The sequence below is a fragment of the Etheostoma cragini genome, chromosome 7 (assembly GCF_013103735.1).
Source record: "Etheostoma cragini isolate CJK2018 chromosome 7, CSU_Ecrag_1.0, whole genome shotgun sequence".
Taxonomy (NCBI): domain Eukaryota; kingdom Metazoa; phylum Chordata; class Actinopteri; order Perciformes; family Percidae; genus Etheostoma; species Etheostoma cragini.
Genome location: NC_048413.1, coordinates 1,163,469 through 1,178,125, shown reverse-complemented (window position 1 = coordinate 1,178,125; position 14,657 = coordinate 1,163,469). Strand labels below are relative to the sequence as shown.

The following is a 14,657-nucleotide window of genomic DNA, read 5'->3' as shown; positions in this document are numbered from 1 at the left end:
ACAACTTGGCAAATTCAGACTCAGCCACAACCGTAGAATCTGTTGACTTTTATGACTTTTTTCATGCACTTGTCAATTTTGAGATGTTGGGCTATTTTACTCCAATAAAATGTCTTCTTTTATACTAGTGGAAAGGAAACAACCAAAATACCCATTCGGGCCTTTATTTTACTACACTTTGTGTATTTACGCCTGTAGATTTGTCCTAAATAAACTGGAAGTTGGTATTAGACAGTGCCTAATTTCCATATTTAAACATACAGCAAAAAAAAAATCTTTTTTTTGCAAAATGAAACAATGTTTCCTACTCTAAGTAGTCAACTGAGGAAGTTTTCTTGCTGATATCTATTAGCTTCGCCTGCCGTTTCTTATCTTCAGTCTTACAGTACATATCTTTTAAAGGCCATTTTCTCAATCTTCTCAGATTTTGAGCCAGAAATCTCCACTCCAGTAGCATGTAACTTCCACCAAACTTTGCACTTTCATTCCGATCTATCTTGTGAAGGTTTTTACAGTTTAGTTATTTTTTTGCCGTTTATGTCAGTATTGTCGGATTTATGGAGGGATGAAATGAGATTGCAATAATATAATAAAAACCTGTGAGTCTAATATGTCTACAAAAAATTAGACAAGAATTTTCAACTGGCTCCATCCAATGTTCAGATTTCCGCTCTGGAAAAATATGCAAATGAGCACACTAGCAAACAAGATAATGCATTATTTGCATATTCAAACATAACACTATGCATCATGCTTACTTAATTCAGACCAATAACCAAACAAACTACAAACCCGTCATTTGTCTGAGACAGAAAAGCAAACACCATTGGACACAATGGTGTAGCATGTAGCATATAAGTTCTTTATTGTGTTCCTTGTGTTGTTGGAAAAAAAGTACATCACATACTGTATGTGCAGTGTTTTTCTAGCATATGTCTTTTGAACGGGATTATAGATTATAGTGTGGCTTTTCAGTTGCTTTGACTTTTGCGTGGTTGTTGCTTGTTGCCTGTGTTTTTTGTGCTCATACAAGATCCTTCAACTGCCTGTTCTTTAGCAAATCCTTTTTTGTTGACAACTGTACTTAAGGCTTAAGCAAGAAAGGCTCAGTGATCTACTTTTCAGTAACCGTGGACGTGTATTGTGATCTATCAAAGCCGTCTGTAAGGTGCAGTTGCTGCTCTCTCTCACAAAGTGAATGAAGGATTGTAAAGACATAAGGGCATATAATTAAAGTATTACACAGCAAGATAATGTACAGTGTTGAACTAAATGCTAAACTATAAATTGGGACGGTTGCTTTACCAGAGGCATCTGTGGCAAACCCGATATAGTGACAGACATGGATGATTTTGATCCCCAAGGCCAGTGGTTCCCAACTATTTTCCTTAAAGGACCCTGTCTCCATCATTGAATAAACAGATGACGCCTGAAATGTGACATATCACCCAATATCACAAATTTGCCTCCAGGGACCTTACAATCTGTACAGCCTACGCCACCCTCTATCTTTAGACCCTAGATTCACAGAGGAGGTATCTTCTTCCAGGACAAATAGACATGTTGACACAGTTGATGTCACACTTTGTGTTTACTGCAAATTAGCAAATGTTAGCTTGTCAATGAGCTAAACTGAACATGGTAAACAATATACCTGGCTGCCAAACATTAGGTTCTTAAGCTACATTCAAACCATTTAGTTTTTGTTTAAAACCCACATCTCCTACAACGTTAACTGTGTTATCTGTGGTGAATTTGCCTACATGTGCAAGAGCTTTTATTCAATTGATTTAGGATTAAGACATACTATTATTGAAACGTAGTGTGGATGTAGCCTTAGTCTGTCTTTGTTTATCTGTTAGCCAGTGGTTAATACTGACTGATAATGTTCAAATTACACCGTGGCTTTTGGAAGAGCCCTAATTGTCAGGTAAGGGGATGGGAGGGTACTGCACACATGCACATGGATTCAGAAATGCTTCCACCTACGTGCAAACTATACTATCATTTTGTACATAAGGTGCGCGCCCACACATGGATGGCCACATCAGTAATGGACAGCATTGTAGTTTTTAGACACAAAAAAACTAAATTTACAGGAAAATATGAGAAAAAATGGGCGCCAAAAAGGATATTTTAGAGCTCCCCCTATATTTCTGAAATTAGGCTTTGTGGGGAGCACATCTCTTTCAGGGGAGCCCAGCTCCTCCCAGCTTTCTGTATTTTGATCCCTGCTGACTGATATTTAGCTGTTTTGGTGGTAGGGTTATGGGGCTGACGCACCAAGGAGACGGCAACGAACTAGTGGCGACGAAGCCAGACTCTCACGTCTCCTGGACCCTCTAACGTACGTTTTGCTCCTGCGTGAAACAGCCAGCCGCAGAACAGAGACTACAGTCCCTTTGCTTCCCTCCCCGCCGGGACGACATCGGACACCGGAAGGTTGAGTGACAGACTATCTCCTTGGTGTCAGGGCCTTTAGAGGGTTAGGGGGTTAGAGTTCAGGTTCAGGGCTGTTTTCTCAGACGCAGACTAGACTATGATTCAAGTAGCTATTGTGAGCCACTCCAATGGAATTCATTGTTTGCAACAACTGTGTCATCACAATTCCCACCACTTTATAGTAGTGAAACTGTAGCACCTTTGTTCTGTGTGAAGGTGTGAGCTCTCATCGCACCCCCTCCCCCCCCCCCACACTTTACAACCACAAAACTACAGACAGGTCTCACACCAAAACGATGCACGCCAGCCAGAGTGTGGGTCCCGAATGTGGTTACGCGGTAAACATGTCTATCCACGGTGGTACACACACACACACACACACACACACACACACACACACACGTGTAATGCAGAGGCTGTCATCTTTTCTAAAGGCAGACAGGCCATAAAAGCCGAGCGTCGTGGGTGAGAGGGATGATTCAACCAGCTGTCTTGCTCTCTGTCTTTCTGTCTGTCTCCCTTCTGGCACGAAACGTGTTGGTGGAGCCAAGTGCCTGGCAGTCCACCAGGTTGTAAAAATTCATTAAGTGGAATAACGGGACTCTAAGGAATCTTTTACTCTTTCTCATGTGGTTGGAGGTTTTCACAGCTGGGGTGCCGGCCTGCATGGTTCGCCCAGCAGTCCAGCAGTGATTTCTTTTTCATTTCTTCCCCTTTTTAGTTTTCTCCCATGCTACCATTAGCCTTTTAGATCCATGATGTACAGTAGTTGTCATTGCGAGGGTTTAAGCGGGTGATAATACTCTAACTGATAAGGCTCTCAAGTTTAGACAAGTGAGAGAATTAAGTGTAGACACTAAAGACGGGGAAGGGTGTGGGACAAGGGTAACAGTAGCAGCTTCCTGGAATGACCGAGACAGTCTGTTTTGTAGAGCAACAAGAAAAAGAAAAGGAAAGTGTCTCAGCTTTTCCAAGTGTCTACTTTGGATTTTTGAAAACAAAATTCTCCTCTTTCCTCTTCTATCCTTGTTTCCTCTCTTAGTTCCCATCTCCTATTTTGTTGTTTCTTCTCCTCCCCTTTATCCGTTTCTCCACGTTTCTTCTTTCCTCTCTTATCCTCTGACCTTGTTTTCTGTCCTCTCCGTTATCCTAATCTCAACTCCTCTTTCCTTGTTTTCTCTCTTTTCTCTTTTTAAGTCCCCTCTCTTTTTGTTTCCTCTTCTCCATCCTCATCTCCTTGCCTCTATATCCTTGTTTCTTCTCCTCCCCTTTATCCTTTTCTCTTGTCTTGTCCACTTGTCTTGTTTTCTCTCCTCCTTTATCCTCATATCTTCTAATTTTTCCTTGATTCCTCTCCTTTTGTTCTCATCTCCTCTTTCTCTCTCATTTTTGTCCTCTTCTTCATCCCCATCTCCTCTCTTCTATTCTTGTTTGCTCTCCTCTCCCCTTCCCTCGTGTCTTCTCTTGTACCATTGTTTGCTCTCCTCTCCTCCTATTGCCATCCATCCAAACAAAACTTCTATGGATTTCAGTAACATTGTACTTTCCCAAAGATGTGAGTTCTGTTTTAAGGGGCATGGAAATATTTTTCATCCTCTCTCACATGTGTGGTATGCAACAGATATTTCCAGTCTTGGTGGTTTCCGAGGATTTACTGATCTATCGTTTGGCTGCCATAGACGAATTACACCTCTCTGGCTCCATGGCTGTTAGTCTCAACTAACGTCGCCTCACGAACATTTGGCCAAAACAGGGCAGTCCTTTTTACACATTGCTATTTGGTAAGTGTGGATAATAACTGTTCCATATGATAGCTTTCCTTACTGATTGCTTAGGGCAGAGGGGGGGCTGGTTGACGGGAAACCATTGCTGCAAGATAGAATACTTTTCTAACTGGTATGCTTTTGATGAGGCAGTTCTGAAGAGCCGCAGAATGCACAGTGTACAATGGTGATGGTAATGGTGGGGGGCACTCCTGTTTAGATTAGTGGGTATCTGATCCTAGTTTTCTGCCTACTATAATCACACCTACCTCACCAAATATACCTCCCTCCTGCTTCTAGTCTATCTACTAAAGTCTCTTATCTGTTTTATAACTCTTGCTATTTCTTGTCATCAAATATTGCATTTACATCATTAATCTCGGTTGTCCTTGAAACCCTTCTGATAAAGTTAGTATAAAAAGAAAATTTTCCTTTCAAGGAGGCAACTTTTTTCACTCTGGCCTCTTTCATTTATTTGATAATTTTCTTTTTTTTTTGCTACGCTCTTTGTTCCTTTTCAACATTTGAATTACTCATCTGAAGGCCATTTGTTCAGGGTAATGAATACTCTGCCCTCATGGTTCTACTTGAGCGGAAAACTGAAGTAAAGAGTGAATTTTAATTTGATGGCTGTGCCCTTGTTGGCTCTGTTTGCCTATAAAGAGTTTCACTTGAAGCTTGATATGTGATGAAAGAAGGTTTGTCATTATGTGAAATGTAAACATGAACTTGTGATGCCTGCCAAAGCAGCAGATAGCCTCAATTTATTAACTCTGCCAAAAAGCAAAACACCTTGGGGGGGGGGGGGGTTATTGGTTAATGTGGAGCTCAGAGTTTACGCCCCACCCCTTAAAACCTGTTAGAAAGTGCTTTACAGCAAACAAAACTAGAAAAATGAGAGCTTTAAATGGTGTACTATAGTGCAATGGTACCTCAAGGCTGTGTGATCACAAGTACAGCAGCCCCCACCCGACCACACCCAACAGGTTCAAAAGACAATTACCTTTAGACCAATAGAGGTCAGTGCAGCAACACTTAGTTAGTTTACTCTTAAATTAAAATTATTCTAGCTTATCATATAATTTAGTTTATAATTGTAATTTTATAGTTTTTAATCTTTTGTATGTTTGGGTGCTGCTGCGTCCCTGTGTGTAAGAAGCATAGTGTGCAAGCGCTGTGCACAAATCTTGGCGCATTTCAATAATGCGCTGTTTTAAATACTTTAGACCAGGTTTCTGTTGGTCAATGGCGTGCTCACTTTTTGCAGCCTCAAGCTAGCAATACACCAAGAATGCACCGGAACACACCTCCCTGTAAGACCAGCACGCCCTGGGCGCAAAGATGGGCCTATGGGCTACATAAACAACGTGGCCGCTGGATGCCATGATGGATGAAGTTGACAACTGCGTCGGTCTTTAAATAGCAAAGACACTTGCGTCGGGCTTTGCTCTGCGCCGGGTGCAAGATAGGGCCCAAAGTCTGCTCAAGGCCAATCAATGAAATGTTCCTTTACAAGTCATCTGACTTCTAGATTTGTATAATATTACCTCATTGTGCTCACCTTGATGGATTTATTTTCTCTACCTTTGTCATGACTGTTAGCTGAAGGTATCTTAGACAAACACACCATGTTTGAAAGAAATCCACATGCTCCTGCTCTGCTGTTTTCAAATGAGGATACATTTGGCCGGCTCTCCACTGCGTACGTGCGGCTCAGTGTGAACACGAGCCTCCAATCCTCTGCCTCCTGTTGTCACAGCAGTCGCTTTGCCCACCAACTTAATCCCCTCAGCTGCGGATGAGTGGGCCTACGTGGAACTGGACAGCACCTGAGTCTGCAGTTATCGTTTTTCCCGAGTGTACCGGTGCTCCCTCGCAGCCCATATCCCATGTTCCCTCCCTCCCTCCAATTCTCCCCCCACTCCCCCATGTAGAGACATTTTTCCTGTTGTAAAGGTGCCTGGACATTTCTTAAACTTGGCTCCACATTGCAGTGTCCTCTCCAGGGCATCGCCACACCAATTATTATCAAGTAATAATCCTCATTGTACCTTTTCCATTTTCAAGAGCCAGCTCTAGTACCAACGCCCCTCTAAGGTTGCCTACTTCTTTCCTTCCTTCCTCTGGGAACAATAGTCAGGAATCCCAACATGACACTGCTCTTGGATGAGAGTTCACAACTTTCCCATCATGTTATGGTTGCATCCTCCCAGGCGTAGCAGTCGCATCATCCCGGTTCTCTTCCATTTCTCTGAACTGAGCTGCGTGAGAAAAGAGGAAACTAGGAATAACTTAAACCAAGGAAAGTCAGTGAAGTGGATATTGGCTGGTTGTGGCAGAGACAAGATCACCCGAGTTTTATAGATTTATAGACCCTGCAGGAGTCCTATTTAAAGTTGGGCGTCAAGTTTCACCAACATTAGATGCATGTATTGTACGTGATCTGCAGGCCCAAAAGGAATCTGATTATTTTTTTCCAGAATGAACACCTGCAGAATTTAGCGTTTTTCTGCTTTTGGTGGAATTATTTTTTTTAAGCTTTGGAAAATGTATCAGTAACGGTTTTAAATGAATTTATTTACTGTAATATAGTGACAATGGGCTACACACTCATACAATAAGAGTTATATTTAGTAGCTTCTAACCTTTTGCCTTGTGTCTCTACTTTTTTTGCAAGTTACACAGAATGAAAACACAAAAAAAAACGAGGCACCTTTTTAATTTTTAGTTATTTCTATGTTTCACAAATCCCACCATTGATCTGTGCTTACTGACCTCCTATTAACATGTGCACTTCACATGGCCTTTATGTTAGAAAATCCAGACATTGTTGTTAAATTGCAACTTTGGCTCAGGTAGCAAAGAAATGTCCGCACACTGTCTTAACTTTAGAAAAATATAGGAAGTTTAATAGTAGGCAATGTTTCGGGATTTGGTCTGAAGATGGTCCAGTACCAAAACTTACATACCTACTTTTGATCTGCTTGTCTCTCTCTGACGCATCTGTCTCACATTGTAGATGTGGAAAGTATTTTTCTGTACTAACTGGCTCAGGTGAAAGTTTTAAGGTGTAGTCTTTGGACAATTGTACTAACTTGGGTCCTTGAGAATTGTTAAAACACCTTCCTCATTGCCTTGAATAGTGTACTTGTTTCCACACACGACACTTTTGGCATCATAAAGTATAAAAACCCTGAATATATTATTCTATATGACTCTCCATCTTTTATGGCATCCCCTCTCTGCTGCTTTTTTTTCTGAAGGTGGCAACTTCCTGTAAAACTGTAACGCTTTGCGACTGTCCAAAGAATTTAGCACTAGAAACATGCTGGCATTGGAGCCGCAAGTTAATTTGGGCAACATCTTCCCAGCAGTAGTAATGGAGTGTATTTAAGGTGATGAAAAGTTCCACGTGGCTGGTGAATGACGAGGTGTCAGTGAAGGGTCCTTGGTTCTTAGAGGTTTTTGATATCTCTGAGGGAAGATTGATTAAACCTACAGAGTGACTTTGCACGTCCATTGTTTAAGAGCGTTGTTTTGGAAAATAACTTGTGGCGGTTGCGTGGTATTTAAATGTTATTGCCAGCCCATCATACCAGATCACTGTCAGAACATAAAGGTAGTCACTTGATATCATGCAAAACTTTAATCAGTGTTGCTGCAGTGAGGGTGTTGCCGTAAGGCCTGTTGCATGCATCCAGGCAAACACCATTTTGTCTTTTAACAGTAAATTCTTGTTCACCTTACTCCATCTCACTTACTCTGTCAGTTCTAAGGTAATTACAGGTTGTGTTTTTATTTTTGCATATTGTTTTGGTGCTAAGTGCCTCTTTGAACTTCCTAACCCAGTCAAACAAGGTCAGGCCCTCAGGAATGCAATTATGTCACACAACACATTACACGCTTGAACAAGAAAGTTGTTAAAGTGAGTGATTTGTTGTGGATTTTGAAATTACACGAATTTTGTTCGCATAAAAATTAAATGCATGTATGGTTGTTTGGGTCGAGTTTGAACATGTGAGCAATTATGCTGTTTCAAAAAATTAGAACTTTTAATGAATAAGCGGAGTGAGTTGTAGCGGTTTTGTAAGGATGAATTATAACTCCAAAGAATAAGTTAATGTAGTGTTGCTTCATAGTAATATAAACAATCTCATTGCATGGTTTAGGTAGAGACATTTTAACACAGTTCAACACCAGTGGATGTATTCAGTACAAACCTCACCGGTTTGCTGCTAGCCCATTAACAAAGCAGCAATGACAGAGTGGCTGTAACCAGCTGTGGCATTATGATGGTGATGTTCAGTCCATCAGGATATTCATCTTGGTCGCCTTATGCACAAAGAATGGACTGATGGACAAGCCGGATTTAGCTACTGGAGGGCATCCGGCCCAAGTGAGAGATGAATTAGAGCGGGGAATCGCAGCCTCTGGACAAGGACAAGGCCAGCTCATATATTTTCTAAATTGAAGTTTTTTTTTAGAAGAAAACAAAATGTAATACAATACAAATGCCTTAAAGACAAAAGTAAGTAGCTGAGGTATATGGATTTAAAGCAACACTAAGAGAACTTTTGTAACTTAAAATAATGTCTCCAAAATCGTTTCAGTGGTACGTCAACTCGTTACCGGGTGAACGGCACTTCTGCCTTCGCTTTGCGGCTCTCTTCCGGCTATAACACTATGCTAGTTAGACAGATTGGGTAGCAGTGTCTGTAGTTCTAGTAATACTAATGGGACAATTCTGCTTCCAACCTGTAGGGGACCGAAGCTGGAAAAGTTCCATAGTGTTGCTTCAACAGATGTTGCGTGATGTCTAATCAGCTCAGTTTGCTTGACAAGTGCAAAGCACATTATAAAAAAGAGTTGTCTTAATTTCAGTTTCACCTTTCTTTAAGTTCCCACATTAGGTGTGACAGGAAATTGGCAGGACCACTCTCTCTGGGCGTTACATCTGTTTCCCAGGCAGCAGCTTAACAAAACACGGGGTTGCACACCACCATTACCATTCTCAACACTCAGAATTATAGCAGTGAGAGAGAAAGCAGGAGATTGTCCTATATCTCAGTGAGGCATGCTTTGCTCAAGGCTACGTCTCTCTTGTTCCTGCCCTCTCGTCTCTCTCCTCCTTCCATTACTCAGCAGCAAGAAGCAACAAAGAAGGTGTGGTTAAATGCTCATCACACCGAAACTGTTGTCCTTGTCTCCCAAAACTGTTGTTGTCCAGGCATGAAAGCGCATGCACGTTTTTTAAAGTATTGCATTAGAAAAGCTGTATGGAAACGGCAACATTTGATTAAACTTCCTGAGTTGCGCAAACATGTTTTTATTCTCGCTTGAGGTGTTTTTGGCCTCTGTCAAAAAAAGATTGGTGGTTTAAATGGGATATGGAAACGCCTTTGCCGAATAACTTTTGATTCCTAAAGACCTCTCTCCATCTTTCTCTTGTAGATGCATCTACCAAGGCAACTTGTTTCACAACCTCTACTTCTTCTACTGTTTACTGGCGGATTATAGCCACGCGTAGCCTATAGCGCCAACTTCTGATGAAACAACGCTGTAGTCGAGTTTGTTTGCTCCAATCCAGTTAATGGGAAAGCGTCTAAATCCCATTTCAACGGTTGTCAAGCTTAAAATTCACTTAACAATTGAATGGAAACATGTCTTGTAATAAAGAAGGTGGAGAATAATGTTGAAGGCTCTGTAACTTTTTCCATGGGAACAATTAATCGGAAGAGATTTTCTCTGTCTCCATTAGTGTAAAAAAGTACATTAACAGCACGTCGCAATCAGACACTAGGGAGAAGTTAGCATTTATAGCGCTTGGCACTCATTATGGTGAAAAATCTACAATTACAGAGTGTTGCTCTTAAAATTACTAGCTGTTTAACAGTACAAAAACAAACAGACATCAAGTACAAACATTATGCAATTACTTTAGTTTAACGGCGTAAATGTTAATTTATTGCTGCAGGGGTCTACCAGCATTTCTGCTTTGTATGTATATTGTGGTCAAGGCCCATTTGTGACTATTTCAACAGCAGTATTTCTGCAGCTTTGTGCAGCCAGACTGACAACAAGTAGCTGATGGAATTGTGTAACTGTAGATACAGGCATTAGTTTAATAATCCTGGAAGGCTAACTCAGTCTCTGTACTGTTCTTCATATGGTGTGATGCCTTCCTGTTGTCTGCCTGCACCTATTTCCCTGAGAAACACTTCAGCTGCTGTTTGATGCTAGTAAAATCCTTTTCTCAAATTTACCATGTGAAGTTTTTCACCCCCCAAGAGTTCTGTTGTGCATGTTTTTCAACTAGGTTCTCTCTTCATTTTTGGGCATTTTTAATCCATGGTAGAGAGAGAGCAGGAAAAGAGGCGAGAGTGAGGTAGCAAACACAGGTCCCTGGTGCCAATGATGAATTTATGATGCAATTTTGTTTTACGAGTTAAAAAAAATTATTTTCCTCGGTATGGGCATGGTTTGCATGTATTTTCCAACAATCTTTTGTTTTTTATCTCTTTTAAATTAACCAAAGTTGGCACTTAATTAAGAACAAATGCAGCATATATATATATAGTATTTATTATATGTATAAAAAGAATCTTGTTCAACATACAGCTACAAATGAACTGTTCTCAGCAACCCGTTTAACCCTTAATTCAGCTTAGAGACTGAAATTCCACTTTTAACCACCTCAGCTTCCTCTTCTGAGTTTCTGATTTGATGTATTACCAAGCAACAGGGAAAATGACAAAAATGGAAAATGGTAATAACTTCATTGAGCCACTTGACTTTTGTTTACGTAGATGTTCCCACCAGGTGTGTCCTTCAAGTGGCTGGTTAATGAAAGACACGCATAAATACACACACTCAAGCACTTAAAAAGGCTTAATACAGAAGTAATGTTGTCCACCCCCACCTTCCATCTCATGCTAGCCTTTCACACTGGGGGCGTATTCTTCATTGTGCACATACTCACGCAATCACACACATGCATTCACATGGCATGGAAACACTGCTTAGCCTAAAGGCTTTGTCGTTGCCTAGCTGCCCACCTACTTACCTGTACCCACCCATCTTCACCTGTTTAGATGCTTAAGACCAAAATAGACCTGAAAGTAATTGCATTATCCTGAGGTACTGTAAATGCAATCTCTGAGTGGCTGTTGATACTTGTAGTCACCGTGGGCGATACGGTGAGGGTTTGACTGGGTTTGGAAGTGTCAATCTGTCAGGGTGCCCACTCACTTAGGACCCAGTTGCAAAAGCTAGTTGCGTGGTTAAGTGTCTCGCTTCTGGAGTAACATTGAGCCCAGAGTTCCTGCCCAAGCTTGATTTGCTATGTCTTCAATCTTTTGTCTTCATCTCAACTTTTCCACATACAAAGACTTCCATCACTGCTGGCCCTTTGGCCCTCAGACGTCCCTCCACGTCTGAGGGCCAAGATGTTTATATTTGTTTTGAATGGCCTCTCTCAAAGACGCAGAAAAACTCTTTCCATTAATTAAGCAATAATACGGTCCTTATACTGTAATTTAAGAACTTGTTTTAAAGTAACCAGATTGTTTTAATTTTCTTCAGTATTAAAGTAATCCCGTGGTAGTTGTCTGTGCATCCAATGGTGCAATGCAAACAAGAATGGCAAATGGCTAATTCAGCATACTTACACTGCCAAAATGTTTTTCTCAATTGTGTACACACTCATACCCATTACTCATGATGTGACAATGACTCTGTTTGTTGTATGCTAATTCCTTTAGTGTGGACATTGTTGTTTTACAAAAGCTTGACCAAGAACATGTCATTACCATGTGTTTAATTAGCCCCCTTTATATAGTTTACTTGTTATTAACCCCCATATTTGTTTATTTTTTATTTATCCCCCCCCCACCCCACCCCATCAGCTCTTGGAGTATGTTGGCAAAGGAAAGAGCATCATGGACGTGGGTTTGGCCCAGGCCCGCCAGCCACTAACCACCCGCTGCCACTACTATGAAGTAGAGATTGTTGATGCTGGAGAGAAGTGCTACATCGCTCTGGGTCTGGCAAGGAGGGTGAGCTTTCTAAGAAAAGAACAACTTTTGACAACTTAACACACATACACACCTTAACTCAACAGAGAAGCACGTTCTATTGTACTTTTGGTCCTTTCCCCCATCTTTCTACACCGTTTTACATTAGGTAGTGTTGCTCAAAGCACTCTTCAATCTCATTGCACACTTGTGTATAATGACAATAAAGGCATTCTATTCTATTCTACTGTGGGATGTGGACTGCAGGAATAAGCCTCACATTCGCTGATCTTCCATTCTCCCCCTCGGGTCCCCATAGCATAACAAGTTGATGAGCTCAAAACATGCTAATGATGGAACACTTTGAACTTTGATTAAAACCTTGAATTGGCAAATGAGGCGAGTAATTTGCATGTGCAAAATGTTCCTCAGGCTCTATCTTACGAATGTTGTAAACTTGGCCTGATGGCGGAGACGCAGCGCTCGTTTCATAAATGTTGGATCCATGCCATTTTATTTAAGAGGATATGGACTTAAATAGGTTGAAATAGGTTCTACTCGTGGTAAACTCGGTGATACTGTCCAAAGCTTTATTTTTGTTCTTATCACCCAGCAGCTCAGCCATTCTCTTTGGATGTAATGGCCTACTTTTGGTTAAATGAAACACCTCCAAGAGGAAAACACAATTAGTGAAATTTAAACACCTCTTACTTGAACCATTATTTCTTTTTCCAAAGAATGCACATGGGGTTCCCATTTCAGCATTAGCACTGCAGCTCTGCAAGAGACTATTACCATGTAAATGCTTCGAAGAACAAAACAGACAAACCTGTATATGTGTGGGAACTGAGTGAAAATGATGCACATTAGGAGATGCAGAGAATTATTTTAACAAGGGTTACTATATCAGGACACAGCTGCAAGGATGTAAAGTACAAGCAGTAATGGTTAAGGATCTTGCAGGGCCGTTTTGAATCTTCCTTACTAGGCTTATAAAGGGCAGGACTAAACTTGTACGAATGTCTGCTTCTGATGGATAGATGGATTCTCTCACAAAACCACGGCATAACATTTTACCTAATATTATTCTTCTGACTCAGGAACTATTTCTATGGGTATGGGTTCATGATTTGTAAGTGTTTTGCTCCCTGTAAATTCAGCCTCGAAAGTGTTGTGAATGTGAAATATTAGTGACTGGCAAACCCTGTAGAAAAAGCTGCCAGCACTGTCGCTCCAAGGGTCAAAACTCTGCTCCTTTTAATCACAAAAATAAATATGTAACTCAAAAAAGGCCTCCGAGGCTATTTATATAAAACAGGGACAGAGGGATGCGCGGGTCACTGAATGACATGTCATTTGGAAATATTGGTAAATATTAACTTCGCTCTTGTTTGGGTGGTTGGCTTTTGCGAAATCGTTCTATGTCTACCACCTGATATTTACACAGTAAGACACAACAGTGCTCATAGTAATTTGTTGCTTGCCAAACCACCGCTCTGGCGATGGCAGTGTTGCACATATTCCCTTCTTAAAGTTAAACTTTCTGTTCAAGGAAAATTAAACTATAATTCTGTGGCTACTGTGCATATTTTTCCATTTTTTTCAAGAGGATGAAAACTTTTTTTGGACATATTTGTTGAAACCGCCTCTGGGTGGGTGTTTCCCTTGGCAGCTGATGTCTAAGAGCCGTTGTTTCTAAGGAGACAATATTTCAATATCCGTGGTGCACTACTGACAGGAGCACGTAGGATAGTTCTCCTTTGAAGGTTGATACAGAGAAAAGGTTTCTTCTTTTTCAGCAAACTCACATAGCATTGATTTATTTTTGGGAGAACCATCGTGCTGTTGTGTTTGTCTTCACGTGGAAAGTGGAAAAAAGGTTAGTCTCGCATTGCCAGACCTTCCTCCACAGCTCTGCAGAGGTGGGTCTGGCTAGTCCACACAGTATTCCAGGATGGGACAAAACGTGCTCTGGTTTATTTTCATTTCTTTAAACCATTCACAATCTTGTTGGGCGGTGCTTAGCACTGTATCAAGCAACGGTGCCTCTGTAAAATAGCGTCTGGAAGGAACTTGTTTTGGTGGAACGTGTGTACGTTCAGAAGTAGTTTTAGTTTCAGTTTCTGAGGACCAGGTAACCATAGTCCTCAGATTGGACAGATAGTCTAGCTAGCTGTCTGGACTTACCCTGCAGAGATCTGAGGACCAGGTAACCATAGTCCGCATAAAATATTTCTTTATTTTCTTAGTGTTCAATTCTAGAATTTGTTGACAATGTTATAAATGTTATGCATAATGTTACATGTTCTTTTATAAAGTTATTTGTTTAGGAAAGCAGCCTTCTGAGTACCTTTGCATGTCATAGTCTATTTTCATTCCAGCTCAAATATTATATATATATATATATATATATATATATATATATATATATATATATACA

At 40.8% G+C, this 14,657-nt stretch overlaps 1 protein-coding gene across 1 annotated transcript in view; it reads left to right on the top strand.

The window, feature by feature from the left end:
* spryd3 (SPRY domain containing 3) overlaps positions 1–14,657 on the top strand; it is a 50,446-nt gene that overhangs the window by 11,702 nt on the left and 24,087 nt on the right. The window contains exon 7 of the mRNA XM_034875668.1: positions 12,110–12,259. Within this exon, the coding sequence (XP_034731559.1) occupies positions 12,110–12,259 (150 nt within the window). The remainder of the gene's footprint in view (positions 1–12,109; positions 12,260–14,657) is intronic.